At 41.6% G+C, this 22,384-nt stretch overlaps 1 protein-coding gene across 1 annotated transcript; it reads right to left on the reverse strand.

Annotated features, from left to right (window-relative positions):
• Window positions 1–5,389: 5,389 nt before the first annotated feature.
• Window positions 5,390–12,007, reverse strand: LOC137303963 (neurofilament medium polypeptide-like). The gene is made up of 3 exons (XM_067972361.1): window positions 10,955–12,007; window positions 10,742–10,866; window positions 5,390–7,539 (listed from the first exon to the last, which is right to left on the reverse strand). The coding sequence occupies exons 1-3, from the start codon at window positions 12,005–12,007 to the stop codon at window positions 5,790–5,792; spliced, it is 2,928 nt and encodes a 975-aa protein (XP_067828462.1). The 3' UTR covers window positions 5,390–5,789.
• Window positions 12,008–22,384: the final 10,377 nt, after the last annotated feature.

Raw genomic sequence — 22,384 nt, forward strand, 5'->3', positions numbered from 1 at the left:
TATGAGCAGCCCCCCCCGCTCCTCCATCACCTGCTGTCTTCTAACAGGCTCAACTTGTCCTGGCTCTTCAAGCTGCTGCTCCTCTTCCTCCAACTGTTCGTCCATCCGAAGAAGAGAAGTAAAAACAGCCCCCATGATAAGCAGTGAGTGCTTAATGAAGATAGATAAGGGGAGAAAAAAATCAGAAAGAAGCAAACTAGAGGCTCAGAAATGCCTTGGACATGCGCTATTCACAATGACACACAGATCCTAATGACCTCAGTGCCTGCAGGTGGTTGGCCCTTTAAATTCAGCCCGCAGCCATGTCCATCAGTTTGTGAAGCCAATGCTGCTAGCTTTTACTTTGTGGGTTTATCGCTGGGTGGGACTTCTGACCTGCCCAGTTAAAATCCCGTTGGGGTCCAAATGACATCATCGAACCCCGAATTTGAATTTATTCATGAGGCACCCACCATGTTTCCACAGTGTGTTTACGACCTAAGTCAGCTCTGGAGTTAAAATGGCAGTCGGCGGGTATCTGGGGCAGTAAACCGATGTTTGTGATTTTAACAGCTCACGCACCTTGTTCCCGCCGGGCAGGTTGGGTTAAAATCAGGGCCTAAGTCTCATAATGTTCAGCAGGTACTTGGATTCAGATAAAGACAAATATTGATTAAGTCACTAAAGTTACCTCAGAGTCATAAGAATCATTTGTTTGACAAGTCAATGTTTGAGCTTTAATCTTGTTGATCGTGACAGCAACATTTCTGCACTATTTCAAATTAATTCAGTGGAATAACACTCAAAGGAGTCGATTTTGAGCGCCTTTGAGTGGCAGTAACGGGATGGTAATGGCCTCAAAATGGGGTCCTTATCCTTCCCGTCCCGTCAACACAGGAATCCCGGGCGGCTTCATTTTGAAAGGGGCCTACCGCCGGGTGTCCAAATCACCCGCCTGATTCAGACGATAGGCCCCTTTTAATACAGAAGTCGGAGTTCTATGCCATAAATAGGACCCCAATTGCCAATTTTGGTCGGAGCCTGGGCCGTGCAGTCTCCACGGGCAATGGAACTGAAGATGCCGGCCAAAGGTGAGTGCGGCCTCCAGAGCCCACAAAAATAATCTGGACCGCTGCCACCCCGGGACCTCTGCCCTCCGCCATCACGACCCCCCCCCCCCCGCTCCCAAAAATGACCTTGCTGGCGGCCGTCCCCAGCCCAATGTTAAGGCCTCAATCTGGCGAGTTTAACGGGACGCCTGTTTGGCGGCCCCTCAGCTTGCCTGTCAAACGTAAATGAGGCCGGGGCCTCAGAATCGCGGGGGACTCTTTGCCGCTGGAACAGGCAGCTGACCAGTGGTCAAAACCGACCCCATATTGTCATCATTTCATTATGGCCCCGATATTAACGGGGAGGGTGTGGGGGAGCCTGGCACGGCCGATGGTTTGGAGGCCCTGTCGATCTTAACGGCAGCGCCTCATTTAAATAATCTGCTACAGACTCCCGGCCAGATTGACAGCCTGGCCGGCGGGCGTGAGCATGAGCAAGTGGCAGGAGGCTGCAATCACCTGCGAGGATGGTCCCCGGCAGTCATTAGAGGCAGAACGCTCCGGGCCACGATGGGGGCTGGGGGGAGGGAGACATGACATTGGGGCTGTAATTGGTGCTGGGGGCCCACCAGGTGAAAAAGGAGCTGATCTTCAGTACTTACCTTGGCCAGTCGGCACATCCCGCCTCGGATCAGCTGCCGGGAATCCCAAAGCTCGGGCCTCCCTCTCACTTAATGTTAAGTTTAAGTCACAGCTCCGATGATGAAGGGTCGGCCATTTAGGACTGAGATGAGGAAACATTTCTTCACTCAGAGGGTTGTGAATCTTTGGAATTCTCTACCCCAGAGAGCTGTGGATGCTCAGTCGTTGAGTATATTCAAGACTGAGATCGATAGATTTTTGGACGCTAGGGGAATCAAGGGATATGGGGATCGGGCGGGAAAGTGGAGTTGAGGTCGAAGATCAGCCATGATCTGATTGAATGGCGGAGCAGGCTCGAGGGGCCGTATGGCCTACTCCTGCTTCTATTTTTTATGTTCTTATGATGTCATCAGGCCGCGACTTTTGAATGTTAATTAGGCCCCCGCTTGCTTTTTGCAGGAGCCTCGTTGAAGACCTGATTTGTGTTTGTAAAAATTTAAACAGGTGGGAATGGAGTCAGGTTGCTCAATCTCGATATTTTAACCCCCCCGGACCCTCTCCAGTCCCTCGGGAGATCGAGGCCATATATCTCTCAAATTATTCACCATCACAGGCCACGTATAAGGCAAATAAGCATTTTGACTGAGAGAATGGGGTTCAGTTGTTTTCATTAGGCTTGTTCCTCTGCATCTGCTGATGTCAGTCAGAGGGTATTGCAGTTTAGCTGCATTCAGATCATGACTCTCCTTATGGACCATCAGTCAGCATCTCTTAGTTTGTTTTAGCAAGAACCTCCCTTAAATTATCGATCAAATGTGGCTGAACCTCCACAATCTGCTCCACTTTAACTGTCTCTTGGACCGCCATGTTATAGATATTAGATGACTATGTATGTGGGCAATATGAAAAATCCAACAATAATTTAGTATTAAATGTTATGCATACTCAGTGATTATAACAAATGCTTAAATGGAACGATGCTTAGGAGCGTTGTCAGTAGATGGTGCTGTGGTTTGCAATTGGGTTTAAGCATCTTAATCTGCTGAGTCACTGTGAAGGGAAAGGCGACGGAGAGTGGAGAAAAGACACAGTAGAAATGATTTCATAAATGAAGGCAAAACACAACCACTCAAAAGCACGGTGATGTTTTCATCTATAATATACAAGTGCTGCTGTCCAGGACTGATGGTGATCAGGCATTGTCCGCACTGGTAATTGCCAGGCAATCGCTCACTGAAGCTGCTCTTACATTGGGCGTAGCGGGCTCTAGTACCGCTGGCTCCTGGTGCGCAGGTGAGCTACAATCGGTGTCATACAGCCAACAGCAACCCCAAAGTAAACCTGGCAGATTCGGTTAGGCTGACCATCGGGAAGTCCCACATTTTATCCCTGCGGCTGGTCTTGGTGAACCTGCCATGATTTACTCTGGGGCTGATGTGATGCCAGTTGTGTGAAACTCGAGGCGTCAGGAGTCGGGGCCCTAGCACGCCACAAAACCTGATATAAAGCAGCGTTACACTATAGGCACATAGTAGCTGCTGCTCTATGGTTATATCTTAGTTATTGTATCTCAGATCAGTAGATCTACTATTGATTTGAAGCCAGCAGAGCAGCACTTTGTTTGTACTGCCCGGCTATGAATCCAGCTCTCACAGTTTGGAGAGAACTCTGCCCTTGCCTGGTCACACAGAACTACACTGCATTCTCTCAAGGAGCAGTGCATATTATCTCATATGAGAATATGTAAATACCCAGGTAATCCAAAGGACCCTTCTTCCAACCCCCAAATTCACTAGAGTTATACTCCATGGGGCTGAATTTCCGCCCCCCGCCCCCTCAACCCACCTGAAGTTGGGCAGTGTGCGTATCTAATCATCTGACTGGATCTCAGCTGAAACCTTGGTAGGAAAATGTCCTTGTGAAGGGGTGGTTGCCCCAGCTAGGGGGAGGGTACTTGTACAGTCAACATTTCTGTTGGCTTCAGAGGTGTTAGTTTTTGATAGCAGCTAGATGGTCTCCTCCCCTGCTATTGCTTCTCGCCACCCCATATAAAAGTGAAACTTATCTTGTGGAAGGTCTGACGAGGTTTCCCTTTTATGATCCCCCAATCTGAATGGGCCAGCCCCATCGTTTAGTGTCAATTTACTCTGGGTGTCCACCAAACTGAGACCCAGGAAGTGTTTTGATGTCCCACCTGTGTCATTAAAGGGTGGGAGCTTCCAGTCTACCCTGTGAGAAAGAAGAAAAGAAAGCTTTGCATTTATATAGTGCCTTTCACGACCTCAGGACGTTGCAAAGCGCTTTACAATCCAATGAAGTACTTTTTGAAGTGTAGTCACTGTTGTAATGTAGGAAACGTGGCAGCCAATTTGCACACAGCGAGGTCCTACAAACATCAATGCGATAATGACCAGATAATCTGTTTTAATGATGTTGGTTGAGGGATAAATATTGGCCAGGACACTGGGGAGAACTCCCCTGCTCTTCTTCGAAATAGTACCATGGGATATTTTACATCCACCAGAGAGGGCAGATGGGGCCTCAGTTTAACGCCTCATCCAAAAGACTGCACCTCCAACAGTGCAGTACTCCCTCAGTACTGCACTGCCGTGTCAGCCTGGATTTTGTGCTTAAGAGTTCTACCACTGAGCCACAGCTAACACCTGAGTGCCCCAGAAAATATGCACCAAGCACAAAGAGGGGAGAGATGGGTGCCACTAGTCTCCACTCCAATTTCCTTTGCCCATTGCCTCAGAATCAGACGCTTACAGAGGAAAATCGGCTCTCATGCGTCGTCGAGCCAGAGTGGAGCCCACTCCTCTATGGGGTTCCCACACCATTCTCCTCCGACATCAGGCCAGAACCCCACTCTGGAATTATACTGTCACTTTTATGTCACTAAGACAGAAATTATGCCACTGTGACACAAAAGTGGCATTATAACTGCATTCTTAAAGATTCAGCTACGCACTGGATGGGGTTTGATTCACTTTTCTTTCAATAATTGCCTCAAAGAGCAGTGTTTATTATCTCATATTAGAGTCAGCAAGGTAAATTAAAAAATGGACCAATTGTTCTTAGTATTACTGCTGGCATTTCAGGGGTAGAGTCTGGATTAGCTGCCAGTGACCTAGGTGCAAATCTCATTAATAAAATGGAATGATGTTTAAGGGGACACACTTTCATTGCTCCATGCTTTCCCTCAAAAGATTGAATAAATGAGTAAACCCCATGATGGGAATGATTATATATGGACTATGAAAAGAATTGACTTGTGAGCCCAATAGCCTTTTATCGTTCCATGCTTTCTTATCTTTTGAGCCCATTTATAAGGTTGACTGTACATGGTTCATGGATTGATTCATGTTCTTGAGCTAAAACCAACTATTTTGAAACCAAGGTTGCATTTAGCATGATCTGACATACAAGTATTAAGGATCTACAGAGTCCCAGAGTCTTGGGGGAGGAAGAACCAGTCACAATTATTCTATGGGACCTTACTGTGAGCAAATTGGCTGTTGCATTTACCTACATAAGAACAATGTCTACGCTTCAAAAGTAATTAATTGGCTGTGACGCACTTTGGGACATCCTGAGGACATACGATGAGATATAAATCCAGGTTTTTCTTCCTAAACAGATAAACCATTCAAAATAAATAAATCACATTGAAACACATCCATTTTCTTTGACAAAGTGCATTTATTTGTGAATGGCATGTTGATTGCTACTTGTTCATTGATTATATTTGTAGCAACTATTAGTATTTCATCTCCTTGAGGACTCAAAAATGTCTGAATCCAAATACGCAATGCGCATGTATTTAAATATATTAAAATCAACAGGAAAATTAAGGCTTTTTCTGTTGTATTTGATTTGATAGACATCAAAACTATTTCTCAAAGTCAAAGATATTTGTAAGCACCCCATGGCAATGTGAAATTGTGCAATTATTCATGCAGCAATAAATTAAAACTGAAATGATTCCCCTGAGAAAATCCCATACTTCCTATTGCACAAACATATATTTCATTTCTATGCTCTTAAATTGCTAAAGTGCCAGGCCTTTAGCATGTTACATGCATTTCTTAATGTCTGATCTATTAAGTTTTCTCTTACTCATTTACTTTCTTTGGCATCAATTTTAGTATCTGATGAAGCTGTCACTGACTTTTCTTCCTTTTTTGTTTCTTCAATCACTTCTTTTTTCACTGTGCTAGTAACTTTTGTCGTCTCCTCCTTGTTCTTGATGCTTTCCTCTACAATTTTCTGAATTACCTCTGTTGAAGCTTTTGTAGTTTTCGTGTCAGTTTCATCTTCTTTTGCTTCTTTTTCCAATTTGATATCCAAATCGTTTGTGACAGCCTCTGATATTTTGCCCACAGACTGTGTGCTCTTGCTTTCAGGACTGTCACTTGCAACTTTTTCTTCCACTTTCTCCGCTTCTGAGGCTTTTACCGTTTTTTCTTCACTTTCTTTGCTATCTTCTTTTTTGTCTCTATCTTTGTCAGTTTTCTTTTCTTCCAATGTTGGTATTTCCTTATCTTTATTTATTTCTTTTCCCTCCTTCTTAGCGATATCAGATTTTTTGTCTTCGACTGTTTCTTCTTTTGATTGTTCTTTAGACTTTTCTGTTTGCCCAGAAGCTTCTGACACCTTTGTTTCTTCACTTGCTTGCACTTTCTCGACTTTGATTTTCTGGTTTTCACTTTCTTTCGGTAATTCTTGAGGAGCAGCTTCTTTTTCATCTGCTTTAGCCTTTTCTTTCCCTTTATGTGATTCTTGGTCTGGTTTATCCAGTTGCTTACTATCTTTACTTTCCTCTGCAATTTCTTCAGCAGCAGATTCAGGTTCATCTTTCTGGCTTGTAATTGTTCCTTTTGACTCCTCTTTTTGCTGAGCCATCTGGTCTTCATCCTGTTCCTTGGTATTTCTTTTGTCTGTAGCATCTCCTGGCTCTGTCTGATCTTCCTCAACTGCTGCTGGCTCCTCACTTTCAGCTTCATCTTTTGTGTCTGCAATTTCTTCCTCTTTAGCCTCTGCTTTTGTTTCAGCTGTTTCGTGCTCTTCAGACTCTTTTGTTTCTGTACTTTCTTCTTTGCCCTGTTTTGTTTCAGCAGCTTTTTCCTCTCCAGTGTCTTTTCTTTCAGCAGCTTTTTCTTCTTCAGTGTCATTTCTTTCTGTAGCCTTTTGCTGTTCTGACTTTTCTTTTGTTTCAGTAGTTTGTCGTTCTTCAGATTTTTTTGTCTCTGTAGTCTCTTCCTCTTCAGCCTCTTCTTTAGTTTCTGCAGATTCATCTTCCACTTTTTTTGTTTCACCAGCGTCTAGCTCTTCAGTCTCTTTTGTTTTTGTAGATTCTTCTTCAGCCTTTGTTTCTGTAGTCTCTGCTACTTCACTCTCTTTTGTTTCAGCATTTTCTTTCTCTTCAGATTCTTTTGTTTCTATAGTTTCTTCCTTTTCGACTTCTTTACTATCCACAGCTTCTTCCTCTGCACTCTCTTCTTTTGTTTCACTAGTTCTCTCAGCCTCCTCTTCATCCGAAGCTTCAGCTGTCGTTGCCTCATCCTTATCTTCATCCTCTTCTTGCTTAGTTTGGTCTTCTTCATCAAATTTTTCACCAGACCCATCATCGGAGATAGCTCTTAGATCGGTATCTTCAAGCTCTGCCATATCAACTTCCTTTGTTGTTTCACTTATTATTTCTTCTACAAATTTGTACTGAGGTGCAATCTTTGTGGGGGTACCCTTGGCCTTAGTCGTGAGATAAACTGAATGAGTCATAGGTTGTGCTTGTCTGTATGTATACGAAGGAGGAGTGAAGCTACCTGTAATTGAGCCAAATCTTGTCTCTTCACCTTCAAGAAGTTTCCTTAATAATGAAAAGAGAACGTAGTTATGTGTTTATAAGATGCATTAAACTTGTACATGTACAAAAGAAATAGTGTTCTATGACGTAAAGCTACTGTAGACAGTTTGGTATGACTAGATTCTTTCTTTTTTGACCCACTTTTACATGGTTTGTATTTCTCCCTCTCTGTAAGTCCTTAATTCTAAGCATCGTGAAATTGAACAAATGACCTGCACCAAGACTCCTGTTCCTGCTGCACTAGGCCTCTGTACATGGAGGAGAGTAACGTGGGGTGGCTAGCTCTCCATTTTCTTATCCTACCTTTGGGAAAACACATCGATACTGCACAATGCACATGGCTTTCCCATGGCAGTAACATTGAGGACAATTATGTGTCATATGAAGAATCATCAACTCAAACCTGCAAATTTAAAAATTATTTTAAAAATCCCATCCCTTCTCTTCTGAAGTTATGCATTGGAGTTGAGGTGGAGATCAGCCCCGATTTAATTGAATGGCGGAGCAGGCTCGAGAGGCTGAATGGCCTACTCCTATTTCTAATGATCTATATTCCTATTCTTGCTGGGTCCATTTAGGCCAGCAGCCCTTCAGCCCATCTTACCCAACAGGGCAAATCTTCACACATGACTTGACATAGAGAGTACCTGCAAACTATTTTATCATGTGGGGCATCACAGCCAAATCCAATCCAGCCCTCACTCAGTGTCCACACACATGCATTCCCCAGCTGGAGTCACCCTTCCAGTTTAAGATATTTTTAATTACCTGACATTAACTCATTTTTTATTTCATTAAACCCTGTTGTAGTTACCTCGAAGCACTTTATTTTAAATATATTCCACATAATGTAATGTTGAAACATCGTTGACTCTCTTCAGATATCTATGTAGATGCTGAGTACAGTGTGTAAATTTTAATAAAATCAAATGAAGATATGTTCTATCTCCAGAAGACTAATCCACATTCTAGCTTTTCTCAGTTGGAGAATACAGCAAACAAATCACACTTTTAACATTCATTGGCAATGGACACAACTCACCTGTATCTTTTGAATTTTATTGCTACCTTCAGGTGCAAAACCTTTAATGCAGCTTACTTCTTGGGGGGAGGAGGGTTCTACCTAGTTTTGCCAAACCTCAGGGTAGAGAAAATTTAGCAAAAAAATACTTTAAGGAAATTCAGTCCCATTTTTATTCTCCAATTTTATTCCAGAATTCTGATGAAAAACTTCATGAATTCGAGTTATTTTTGAATGTTTTTCCGCTTTGGTACAACTGCCCAGGAAGGTAAATTCTAAAATGCATGGAAGGATTTGCTCCAAAAACATTTCACCGATTCCTCCCGTAGAAATGTCATCCCTGGATAAATCCCTCTGATGCCCCATTGCAAGTTGTTGTTGGAATGTGAGAGTTGGAAGTTAAATATAAAAGAATTTTTTTTTAAAAAAAACGTTATCTTCAACCCTGGTTTGTTTTCCCACCATGTTTCTGAACGAAGCAATGAGGCAGCCTCCTTAACTTTGGGTACCGGAATCGGCTGAGCTGCAGAACACTCCACAACTACCGTAACTGGCCAGCGAGAGGTGTACTTTCAGTGGCGAACTTTGTTGCTCTTCCTCTCAGCTCCCTCCCCCGCCCCCACAGCAAACTGCAGCATCCCAGCACCGCATATTACTTCATCCTGCAGCTCAGAGCTGAGCTGAACACTGCTCAAATTCACCTGACTACATTACAGCAAGAAACAAGCCGTACGTTCATATTTTCAGTCTGCTGAATCATTGTTATCTGAATACTGCTTTCGGTTTATTTTTTTTGGGAATGTAGAAATTATTGTTGCAGAGTGTCTCGGTCATCCAGGAGGATGCTGCACAGACCCCTGATATTTTGTTTGCATGCAGTTATTTACAGAATCTCGTTCCTCAGTACTCGATTCTCTCACCCGTCCACACACTGTACTTGTGAAATCAATGGAAACGTTGAATTACAACATTTTTGGTTTATTGAGAATCAATCATGTGACACTTACCTTATTCTCTGTTAATTTTAACCCTTTCAGCACCGATTGTCCTTTGTGACTTTGGAAATACATGGAGGCTCCACTTTGCTAGAATAATTATCTGCGGGATCTAACTGCTCAGTGTTATGAAATTACATTCCATGAACTGTATATGAATTTACAGGTGCCTCGGATTAAAGTGAAGTATCATAATAGGTACAGCACAGGTGGAGGCCATTCGGCCCATCGTCTCTGTGCCGGCTCTTTGAAAGAGCCACCCAATTAGTCCCACTCCCCTGCTCTTTACCCATAGCGCTGTAATTTTTCCCCCTTCAAATATTTATCCAATTCCCCTTTGAAAGTTACTATTAAATGTGCTTCCATCACCCTTTCAGGCAGTGCATTCCAGATCGTGACAACTCGCTGCGTTAAAAAAACTGTTTCCTAGTAAGTATTACAGTCGGTTCTGCTTTTTGATTTTGGTGCAGGATTGCAACTTGATTCCTCAGTCAGTTAAAATATTCTCCCAGTAACTTTTTAAAACAGATTCTTTCCCTAGTGGTTGTAGATAAAAAAAAATCTTTGTATTGAATCATGTACAGTTTTGTTCTCCGGTTTTTCTCTCAGGATTACTGCAGCGTTAACCCTTTCTCATATCTCCATTATTTTTTGGTGGGATTGTTTTCAATATTTTTAGAAATTTCCGCAAAATTTCTAATTGTTAGGAATACAAAACAGAATCGCTGGTCGGGAGTTGACAAGTTGTTCTAGCTGACTGCTAGATAGGAATATTTTGTAATTTAGTTGTGCTGTCCGCTAGAGATAGAACATAGGAAGGATAAATAATTAGCTCTGAAAACATTCATTTAATGCCCACTTACCTTAACCCTAATACAGAAAAGGAATGGTCTAAACTAAAGGGATGTTAATATCTGTCTCTGAACTTATTATTGATTCTTTTATAGTTTGAAAATCATATTCAGAAATACTGCAGAGGCATGCGGAGCAACAGGTCACTGACGCAAATAATTTAACCCTTTCAGGATGACTGCAGCTTATTATGCACCTTGTCAGAGAGGATTTTCCCCCCCTATTCTACAGTGTGGTTTGTTTGCAATCAATTCTTAACATGGTGTGTGACATTATCAGCACCACGATATCACTGAGTTAGAGGTTAGGTACAGCTGAAAGTTATAATTAGCCCTACCTGTAGGAGGCAATTTCTACATCTAAAGCCATTTTGACATTCAGTAGATCTTGATACTCCCTCAGATGATGAGTCATTTCCCATTTTGTATTTTTAAACTCGTTTTCTAATTGTTGAATTGTATCCTGTAAAACAAAAGGTATTATTTTAAAGGTTACAAAGCAAATGGATAGTAAATCAAACAAATTGGTATTACTCTGAAATAGTTCTCACCTGGTATTGTACTAATTCTGCATCATGCCTTTCCTCAATGTCATTTAACTGTTTCTCCAAAGACTCTTTGGTTCCTCTTACCGTCTCCAGCTCTATGCTCTTGGATTGCAGTTGTCTGCGATATTCACTGATCTCTTGCCTTGTACTCTGTATAGCTTCATTGTTGATTTCTGCTGCTTCACTAAGTTTGGCCACTTTGGATCGGAACCATTCTTCTGTTTGCTGCATGTTAACATTGGTGTATCCTTCCATCTGAGCTCGAATCTCTCTCAGGGCTGCCGTCAGATCAGGCTTCATGAACTCTTTCATTTCAACACTGACCTGTGAAGCTTGGATCTGAGAAAACAGATCAGCCACCTCTTCCTCGTGATTTTTCTTCAGGAAAACGATTTCATCAGTGAGTGACTGTGCTTTTTTCTCCAGTTCTAACTTAATCAAGTGAGCATCGTCTCTGTCTTTCTTAAAGATTCGAATGTTTGTTTCAACTTCATCTCGAATTCTTGCTTCTTCCTCATACTTTCCCTTCAGCTGCTGCAGATCTTCCTCCAGGTGATCTCGATCCAGGTGGACCTGAGTCTTCTGGTTCTCAATTTCTTGGATGAGGTTCCGTAGTTCTCTGATCTCTGGCTCATAGATGTTGGCCAGGCGAGAAGGAGAGATTTGCTTTTGCCTCAGTTCTACGATTTCTCCCTCCAGGCCCTTGTTCTGTTGCTCCAGCTGCCTGACCTTGTCAATGTAACCGGCAAAGCGGTCATTGAGACCCTGCATCAACTCTTTCTCATTGACGCTGACCACTTTGCAATCGTCATTGAAGAGACCTGAGTGGCTGAGCTCAACGCTCTCTGAGGATCTGTGGGCCGCTGGGTTGTACCCTCGGGCAGTGGACAGATTTGTGCGCTTGTAAGAGGAGCTGATGCTGCCAGTTCCCCTGGACCAGCTCTGGGTGCGGAATCCAGGGACTGAGAAGCCCGGGTTCCGTGACAGATTCCTGGAAGGGTCTGTGTGCACCTTCCGGAACGGGGAGCCGCCGAGAGAATCCCAGCTATAGTTCATCTTGCTGCTACCGGACTGTCTGCAACAGTGCAGAGTCACTCCTCTCCCTCCGCCTTATATAGGGGATGCTAACACTGCAAAATCCATCCTTTGCCTGCTGTTTGCTATTCTGAAGGGGAATTGGTGATGCATGACGCACACAACTCTCTGACTTTCTCTCTTTGCATTTAAAATGGCAATGTTGAGTTTACATGTGGAACTAAGATTGGGGAGAAAAAACTCCTATGAAAAGCTAATTAAATATTACTTCAAATAATCACGAACATTCTTGATTTTCACAAGGATTTTACGTGCATAGATTATTTTGTTGCTAAATGCTAGTGCAGGGTTTGACTACCGCGTCGTTTTGCTCTGAACCAGTGTTTCACTTACAGAAAAGGTTGTGTTTAGTGCTGGTCTGGGACGGTGACTATTTTTATAGTCTTTTAGAAATAGTCTAGAAACGTTAACTTTCCAGATCAATGTATTAATTGTAATACTTGGAAGCATTTCGTAGCATTCCTATTTTAAAGAGAAAAATTCAGATTATTTAAGGATGCTGAACAGGTCCACAGCAAACCAACGTTTTACCCCTTCAGAACACGTCAACAACTGCAGTGTCCAACTCCTGCGGGGGAAAACTTGTTCATTTCACTTTCTTAAATGTTTTCTTCTATTGAGTTCAAGAAGCAACTTATTTTGCAACCGTGTATCCCCAAATATTGACGTTTGGTAAATTAATAAATATGAAAATTGTTCAACTCAGTTTCAATCAAATATTTCATGTAGCCTTTCTGTTTTTCTGATAGAAATGAGACAGGTCGAGTTGTCAGTGAAACTGTACTGATGGACTGGTCCCAAATACCATTTTATTGCTGCTGAATTCCACAAATGGTTTGAATTTGCAGCAAATGTAGGTCTTTATGAATTTTCATTTGTTTGTTCCCAGGATATGGGTGATGCTGGCACCCCTGCATTTATTGTCCGTTCCCAGTTGCTTTGAGGCAGTGGTGCTGGGCCTTCTTCTTGAACCACTGCAGTCTGTGTGGTGATGGTGCTCCCACAGTGCTGGTAGGAGAAAACTGTGATGGCAAAATATTAAAGCACTTTCCATTTTCACACCCCTGACCCTTTTATTGTAAATGTTGAAAATATTTCACTGTATCAGGAGCATCACTGTATCAGGAGTTGTCTAACTAAGTATTAGTGATTGATAGTCTGGTGAAACTGAGAAAACAGCAAATTCAAGTTCAGTTATAAGAAACAATCAGCTCAGCCTGAAGCGGACAGTTATTCAAACAGTGATTCACATTGTGTCTGTTTCAAAGACCTTTGGATATTAAGAATGAGCTGCAACTGAGCAGGTACCTTGTGAGCAATGTGATGACGAAAATGGCCATATTGTAAGCATAATTATTATTAAAGAATGAATTCGTTTTCAGATTAAGATTAGTGCTTAGTAATAAACACATTAATTAATTCATATGAACTTCCTCTGCAATTTAAATGAAGACATTAACCCATTTATTGTTAAAAATATATGATTTTAAATAACCTGTTGTAAAAGTAGTGGAGGAAGTATTTCCGTCCGAATGTGCTAACTCACTCTTTACTAATATCGCATGGCACAAATATCGCACGGTGCAATTTCAAGCCATGCTCTCTGACAGGATACACTGGAATGCAACAATCATTAGTGCTTGTTGTAGAGATTCTGAGAAACGAAGAGTACAATCTCATTCGGAAACATGAATTGAGACACTGGCTTTAGTTCCTTTTAAAGCAGAAATTTGTTGTACCGACGTGCAATATAAGTGGGCTCCACAGCTGCAGCATCCCAGTCATCCTGATCAGCTGTTTGATTTCTTTCTAAGCATTACTCTCCTGACAAACACACTTGTGCAATGTCTATTACAGCAATGTTCTCCTGGGGCATTTTAAAAATGAGTTCTGTTTTTCAGTCTGCTGATTAGGTTTGAATAAAATCCATTATGTGATTATATTTAAAATGTGCCATGTATTGTAAAGCTGTAACAGGTCTTAGCAGACAGATATATCATTCTTTACAGCCGCAATGTGGTGCATGTACTTGATGCTGGAAACAACTCAATGGCAGATATCACCGGTACTAAGTGTGCTTATGTTACAGACAGTGCTGCACAGTGCACTTTGATTCTGTTCTCTGATCGGAAGCATTCTATTTAGAGGCTTGACATTAATTTCTTTTTATCCTTAGGAGTCATTTTATGACATATAAATATGTTTCAGATTCTAAATGACCATTTAGAGAATACATATAGTTATATGTATTCTCTAATGGATGCTACTGTTGTGTATCTTTACCACCAAATTGAATAGGTACATGAGATTTTTGCGATCGATTACTGTTCCTAACACAATAAAAGTCTCTTTTCATAGAAATTAAATATTGAAATCATAAACCATCCGAAGAACTAATAGGTCTCATTCTTCTGCAATTTAGAAGCTTTTGCAAAGAAAATATTTAACATAAGATAAACAGTAAGAAGTTTGCTAAAGCTACAATTTGCTCTGGAAGGTACCTTTAAATTGTGATAAGGTGCCTTTCAACTTGTATGTTCACCCAAATGGATAAACTCCAATACTGGCATACATCACTAAGCTTTGTGCTGAACATTTTAAACATCTCTCTATCTCCATTCTGTTTGCTTGTGCCAGAAATAAAATGGATGAGAAGCATTCTTTTTTCAATGGCTAGGAAGGTAATGGCTTGTTAAAATCCAAATGCTCCTTTATTTTTTCTCTCCAATGTTCTTCCCTGCCCTCCTCTCCTGAAGGTGTTGACTCCTTGTTGCGATACAATGACATGGGTGGCAGTGGCTCCCTGTTACCTTGCCCACGTTGCCATTATTCATATGAGCCTTGTCAGTGAGTGCCATCAGGCGATCCCATTGTGAAAGACATCATGACTGTGCCCAGTGCTGCTCACACCCTGTGTCCACCATGCATTTCTAGTAGGGATCTCTGTATAGTGATCGGAGTGGAAATCCCAGACAATTTCCCTTTCCCTAACCCAGGAGATCCATGACCAGTTGTTGTGCCTCTACTGTTGTACTGGTTGAGATCAGGTAACTCAGCACAGACCAGGGATTAAACCTGTTTGCATCTAACTATTTCAGGTCTGAGTACAATGATGTCCTACTGTATGGAGAAATTGTCTTGTGTTTTGATGTTGCTGGATGCAGACACTGAACTGGTAAATTTGTGATTGCTGATTATTGTGCTGCTTGTGTTTTTTCCCCCACATGCCCAATTCCCCGACCCCGGCTTACCCAGCACAGCCAGCAAAGTGAATCTAAAAATCTACCCATATTTCAACCAGCAGTTCATATTATGTTACACATCACTTGAAATAAAAAAGTATATACAAAATTATGTGCATGAAAAACAAACACTAAATATCTCTTACTAGATATAATAAATATTTGACGACAAATAATAATATAAATTTTAGTTCACTCATGAAGAAAGTCTATTATAGATTATGACTGCTTGTGAATTCAGTGACCCTTTTCCTCTTGTAAAGTGATAATTCATATTTAACCTTTTCTTTATCTCTGGTTGTTTTCTTTATCTGAAGAGAAAATGAAATTGCTCCAAATAATGGGCTCTTATGGTAGCCTGATAGAGGTTATTTTGTAGATAGTGATAGCATCCGTATGAATTTTCTTTTTCACCAGTTCTGCATCTAATAGAAAAGTATAGGTTTGATAGATTCCATTAAAGCACCACACCATTCCAATGTTGATAGGATCATTGGTAGCGCCAGGGGGGGCTTGGCGCCCCCCCTACATGGATGGGTGCTGGAGATTCTGGCAGGCATGGGCAGACAGGCACTGAAGATGTGCTCAAAGTGACACTGGTGCCCACATGACTGATGAAAATAAGATGTCTTTCTGCAAATTCTAGTGCGGGCAGCACTGAAAGGCACTGCCGGGCATGATCCTGGCAGAGATTATATATCAGTCCTATCAATGACCACTAGATATCTCTGTACAACTTTAACATGTCATTACATCTCCCTCTCTTAGAGCAGAGATAATTAAGGGGAGATTTAATAGAGTTGTTCAAGGTTATGAAGGGTTTTGATAGAGTAAATAAGGAGAAACTGGCAGGAGGGTCGGTAACCAGAGGACACAGATTTAAGATAATTGGCAAAAGAACCAGAGGGGAGATGAGGAGAATTTTTTTTTGTTATGACCTGGAATGCACTGCCTGAAAGGGTGGTGGAAGCAGATTCAATAGTAACTTTCAAAAGGGAATTTTATATATGGGATATATACTGGAAAAGGAAAAATTTACAGAGGAAAGAGGATGGGAATGGGTCTAATTTGACAGCTCTTTCAAAGAGCTGGCACAGGCACAATGGGCCAAATGGCCTTTGTGCTATGTGATTCTAAGATTCTTTTAGGAAACTTTATGGGCTAGATTTTGCTGTCAAAATAACGGTGAGGCTAATGGCTTTATTTATATGCAAATAGTACAGCAACTTTGGGCAGATATGTGGTTAAACGCAGATATCTAAAAGTTGCTGTCTGAGATGTGCCACTCCACCATTAGCTTTGTGAAAATGGCATCTCGCTGTCTGGCTCACCTTTGAAATACATTGAATGCCGTGAAGTTGTTGTATTCGCGCGGTAGATATGAACTAAACTTGCCACAGAAAGTCTTGTCTCGTACCCATTCCAGTCTAAGTACCCATTTAATGACATGGTAAGTGTTAATTACTGCCAATCAACCTCTCTGGCAGTGAAAATGAACTATTACAAGTGCGGACTCTCATTCCTTCAGGTTTTAGTTGTTGGAGATTTTAAAAATGTAAAATTTTAAATTAAAAAATGTTTTTTTTACTTTTCCTTTCTGTCTCTTTTTTTCTCTCTTAATTCAATCTTTCTTTACCTCTCATTATTTCTCTTTTTGTACCTGATTTGACATTGAATTCACCCACTCTAATTTACACTTCCTTCTCAGTCCTTGCATTGTTAATTTCACAATCCTTCAATCTGATTGATTAAGGAGATACACAGTTGCTTGCCCTGTTCACTCAGGTCCCAAATGCCCTGTGTTCCCTCGCTGCGATGTTATCAGCTCACACTTTCAGCAAATTGCCACACAAACATTTTTAAAACCTAAACGTCCAAGGGCAAGTCTAACTAATGGCAGACGCTGTAGATGCCTTGCTACAAATTACGGCAGCAAATTATTACAGCAAATTATGGCCCATTTTTTTTTAACTGTACTCAAAATTCAAATTAACTGTACATTGTATCTGGGGATTATTCCTAGAATCATAGAAATTTATGGCACAGAAGGCGGCCATTCAGCCCATCATGTCTGCGCCGGCTGAAAAAGAGCTATCCAGCCTTTCCAGCTCTTGGTCTGTAGCCTTGTAGGATATGGGACTTCAAGTGCACATCCAAGTACTTTCGAAATGCAATAAGGGTTTCTGCCTCTACCTCCCTTTCAGGCAGTGAGTTCCAGAACCCCACCACCCTTTGGGTGAAAAAAATTCTCCTCAGCTCCCCTCTAATCCTTCTACCAATTACTTTAAATCTAGGCTTCCTGGTTATTGACCTCTCTGCTAAGGGAAATAAGTCCTTCCTAGCCACTCTATCTAGGTCCCTCATAATTTTATACACGTCAATTAAATCTCCCGTCAGCCTCCACTGTTCCAAAGAAAACAACCCCATCCTATCCAATTTTTCCTCCATAGCTAAAATTCTCCAGCCCTGGCAACATCCTCGTAAATCTCTTCTGTACCCTCTCCAGTGCAATCATATCTTTCCTGTAATGTGGTGACCAGAACTGTATGCAGCACTCTAGCTGTGGCCTAACTAGTGTTTTACACAGTTCTAGCATAACCTCTCTGCTCTTATAGTCCATGCCTTGGCTAATAAAGCTGTATGCTTTCTTAACCATCTTATCTACCTGTCCTGCTAGCTTCAGGGATCTGTGGACATGCACTCCAAGGTCCCTCTGTTCCTCTACACCTCTCAGTATCCTCCCTTTTATTGTGTATTCCCTTGCCTTGTTTGCCCTCCCCAAATGCATTACCTTACATTTCTCTGGATTGAATTCCATTTGCCACTTTTCTGTCCACCTGACCAGTCCATTGATCACTTCCTGCAGTCTACAGCTTTCCTCCTCACTATCAACCACACGGTACAATTTTTGTAGCATCTGCAAACTTCTTAATCATGCCCCCTACATTTAAGTTAAATCAGTAATATATACCACAAAAAGCAAGGGACCAAGTATTGAGCTCTGCGGAACCCCACTGGAAACAGCCTTCTAGTCACAAAACACCCGTCCACTATTACCCTTTGCTTCCTGCCACTGAGCCAATTTTGGATCCAACTTGCCACTTTCCCTTAGATCCCATGGGCTTTTACTTTTCTGATCAGTCTGCCGTGTGGCACCTTGTCAAAAGCCTTGCTAAAATGCATGTAGACTACGTCAAATGTGCTACCCTTATCGACCCTCCTTGTTATCTCCTCAAAAAATTCAATAAAGTTAGTCAGACACGATCTTCCCTTAACAAGCCTGCTGACTGTCCTTGATTAATCCGTGCCTTTCTAAATGATGATTAATACTGTCCCTCAGAATTATTTCCAATTATTTGCCCACCACTGAGGTTAGGTTGACTGACCTGTAATTACTCAGTCTATCCCTTTCTTCCTTTTTAAACAACGGTACAATGTTAGCAGTCCTCCAATCCTCTGGCACCATGCCTGTAGCCAAAGAGGGTTGGAAAATGATGATCATTTGCTCCCCTGCTTCTCTTAACAGCCTGGGATAAATTTCATCTGGGCTTGGCGATTTATCTATTTTCAAATATGCTAATCCCCTTAATATTTTCTCCTTCAGTATTATTTATCCCAGCCAATATTTCACACTCCTCCTCCTTAACTACAATGCCTGCATCATCCCCCTCTTTTGTGAAGACAGATGCAAGGTATTCATTAGGAACCATACCAACATCTTCTGCCTCCACACGTAGGTTACCTTTTTGGTCTCTAATAGGTCCTACTCTTTCCTTAGTTAACCTCTTAATCTTTATATATTTATAAAACATCTTTGGGTTTTCTTTGATTTTATTTGCCAGTATTCTTTCGCACCCTCTCTTTGCTATCCTAATTTCCGTTTTAATTTCACCCCTGCACTTTCTATACTCCTCTAGGCTTTCTGCAGTGTTGAGCCCCCGGTATCTGACATAAGCTTCCCTTTTTTTGCCTTATCCTACCCTGTATGCTCCTTGACATCCAGGGGGCTCTAGATTTGGCAGTCCCACCCTTTTTCTTTGTGGGAACATATTTGCTCTGAACCCTCACTATTTCTCCCTATCTTATTATTATATACAGTATAGATATATACTAGGGATAATTTTCCAATATTGAGCTCCCGGCTGGGAGCTTTTTCAACTGGGAGTGCTATCTGAAATTCGAATGTGCATTGTGCATGAATATCAGACCATTAATTTCTTTTCAACCTTGACTTGCGACTTTTATGCAGAACAATTGCTGTTTTCCATTAATTTTGCTCGTACAAGCACTCTCGCTGTAATTCCTGGTAGCAGTAGTTTTAAAAGACAAGACCCTCATTCATTGTCCATCTGTTGCTTACTTTTGTTCCACTTGAGATGCTGTGAAATTCCTTTAATGATGTTCAGTTTGAACAGTTGTTCTGAGAGGGGAAGCGTTGTCTTTGTTCCACGGCCCATCAACACTTGTGCAATTCCACCTGCGGATGTGTTATGAAAATCGAGCAGAGCTGGATATGTGTTTTGACATCTGCTTTCTTCATCAAATTTTTTGCAACTTGATTAGCTTTCTTTGCCTTCCCATGATGGCGCACGCATTGGTGATGAGGTTCTGCATTTGAATCTGAAGGCTTTGCTAAAATTTCTGATCTCCATATTTACAATCTGAGGTGCAGTATCTGAAACTACTTCATCTGGGATCTGTATCTAGCAAACGCTGCTTGCAATGGGCAGTCACATTAGAACTCTTGGTATTAGTTAACTTATTAAATTCAAAAAGTAGTCTTTGAAGATCAAATATTAATTTGTTCAAATATATTAGTCCCAACCTCCAACCAAGGTCTGCTCTGAATGTTAGCTGCTTACTTTGGCTCGTTGCTCACTTTATTTCTGTATGTGTTTCATGTCGGACATAAGCTATCTACAAATGCAACTTGTGCTGAGATACCAGGTGCAAACAAGTCAGCTCTTGCTAATCATTTGGATTTTTCAATTCCTTGGTGGCTTAGATATACATTTAGCAACATAAGTTTTCTTAAGCTGGCAGACCCTAGAGCCTTGAGACGTTTGAAGGCTGCCTGGACAGAGGTGATTGGAAGCCGTTATTGCAACCTCCACCACCACAAGAACTGCCACGCAATGCAGGAAGAGGTTTAATCACCTCAGGGTGAATTGTAAGGAGAAGGAAGACTGTGGAAGATGGCAATTTTGGAGCTCAGGGAGAAGAAGGAAGAAAAGTTCAGAAAGGAAGGGGCATTAACTGCAGTGGCTTTGATAAAGGAAAGGGAAGAGAAGGTTGCAGGAGAGTGCGTTTGTAGGCTAAACATGAGAGAACAATCACTAACAACCATGAGTAGTGATTGTGCCGAATGAGGGATTGGTAAGAAAGTAGTCCCAGGCCCCACATAATACAAACGAATAAATGGGTCAATGCCTCCATTGAAATAAACGATCCAGGACTGTTACATGACTGCATTAAGCATTCCTATGCCAATATTGCAGACAATAATTTCTAGGCACAGTTGCTTAGTCATTTTCAAACTTTCATGTATTTTACAAAGCAGAAGTAAAATTAGCAGTTTGTAAGGGCGGAGATGGTATCATTAGGGATTAATGTTAATCATGTAAAACCCACCCTGTGATGTATGTTCCTAGATGCCTAGATTAATAGTAATAGTCTTCTGACCACAGTAATTGCAACAACGGGCCAGAATGTGCTGGGAAAATAATACCAGGTTTAATGCACTTGTGTGTAAATAGCCCAACAATTTGTGGAGAGGAAGAGATACCTCATGAGTTGCGAATTGTCACAAATTACTGGACCATTAGTCTCGCAAAAACGGCAACTCGCCCTCAATCTCCCCGTGAGTTTCAAGAAACTGATGCATTAGCGCAGTAAATACGAATTAAACTCGCCATAGAAAGTTAGGGCTGGTACTTAACAGCGTAAGGACCCTTTTAATGATGAGATTTATGTTCCTACAATGCTACTCAACCTCTCCAGCCCAGAAAGGGAACAATTGAAACTATGAAGTCTCGTTCCTGCGGATAGTAAATTGTTCCTTGAGGTTTTTAAAATTTGAATTAAATTCTTACTTTTCCTTTCCGTCTCTTCTTTTCTTTTTCTTTTAATCTTTCTTTCCCTTTCTTTATTTCTCTTTCTGTACCTAATCAGATTCTAACTCACCCTATTTCCTTCTCCATCGTTCTTCTTAAATCTCATTGATTAAGGAGATAGACTGTTGGTCCCATCGTTCACCAAGGTCCCAGATGCCCTGTTGACCTCGCACTTCCAGCAATTTGCGGCGCAAAAAATTTCAAGCTGAAGGGTGAGGAAAAAAATTGAACTAATGGTACCTGCTGTGAGATGCCCCACTGCAGCAAATTCTGGGCCAATGTTAATTATTTGAGTCTAGAAAATGGATAGAAGTTGAGAGTGTTCTGACTTCACCAGTCAAGGTTATTTCATTGCAGGGTCTAAAGGTGCATTCACACCCCATATGATTAACATTAGTACAAAGCCAAACTAAACTTGGAAGGTAAATTGGTTGTAAAGGCCTGAACTGGGTCCAAAGCAAAGTAGAGTCAGACACCCCGTTCCAGCTCAGTCACATGACAGGGAGGCCCCTCCCACAATTTAAATACTTTTCACAGCTCAATTAATGAGCCTTGCACACAGTCTGTATGCAGGCTACCAACGACCTTCACACTGACTGACTGCATTGTGCTGCGCTGAGCCCATCAGGTATATTGAAGGCTTTAGGCCTTCATGTCCGATACTATGGGGAAACGGGGCCACAATCACTTTGTATATCTCCTATATGCCTCGATCTTTTTGCAGCATTTCTTTTTTGTTTAATGATTTTCACAATATTGTCTGAGAAATTCTTAGGCGGCTGTTAGCATTTCTTCAGAGGTGCTATCAACAACCTAATAAAGCCTTCACACAAACACTAGAGGATTTATTGCTAGCTCACCAATAATTGCGATTTGCTTAAGAATTGAGCGAACAAAGCGATACTTGGCCTATGGACTAAAAGTGCACTGCACTCTGCAACTAGATTGAGAAAATAAATCACACGGCGAACCTCAGTGGATTA

This window comes from Heptranchias perlo, chromosome 36 (genome assembly GCF_035084215.1).
Source record: "Heptranchias perlo isolate sHepPer1 chromosome 36, sHepPer1.hap1, whole genome shotgun sequence".
Lineage (NCBI taxonomy): Eukaryota > Metazoa > Chordata > Chondrichthyes > Hexanchiformes > Hexanchidae > Heptranchias > Heptranchias perlo.

What these genes read in the sequence shown, in the direction of transcription:
- LOC137303963 (XM_067972361.1), bottom strand. Translation starts at nt 12,007, where the DNA reads ATGAACTATAGCTGGGATTCTCTCGGCGGCTCCCCGTTCCGGAAGGTG. An exon ending in CAGAATTAGTACAATACCAG is followed by an intron (nt 10,867 to 10,954) that starts GTGAGAACTATT and finishes TTTGTTTTACAG; the next exon opens with GATACAATTCAACAATTAGA. An exon ending in GTAGAAATTGCCTCCTACAG is followed by an intron (nt 7,540 to 10,741) that starts GTAGGGCTAATT and finishes TTCATTATTAAG; the next exon opens with GAAACTTCTTGAAGGTGAAG.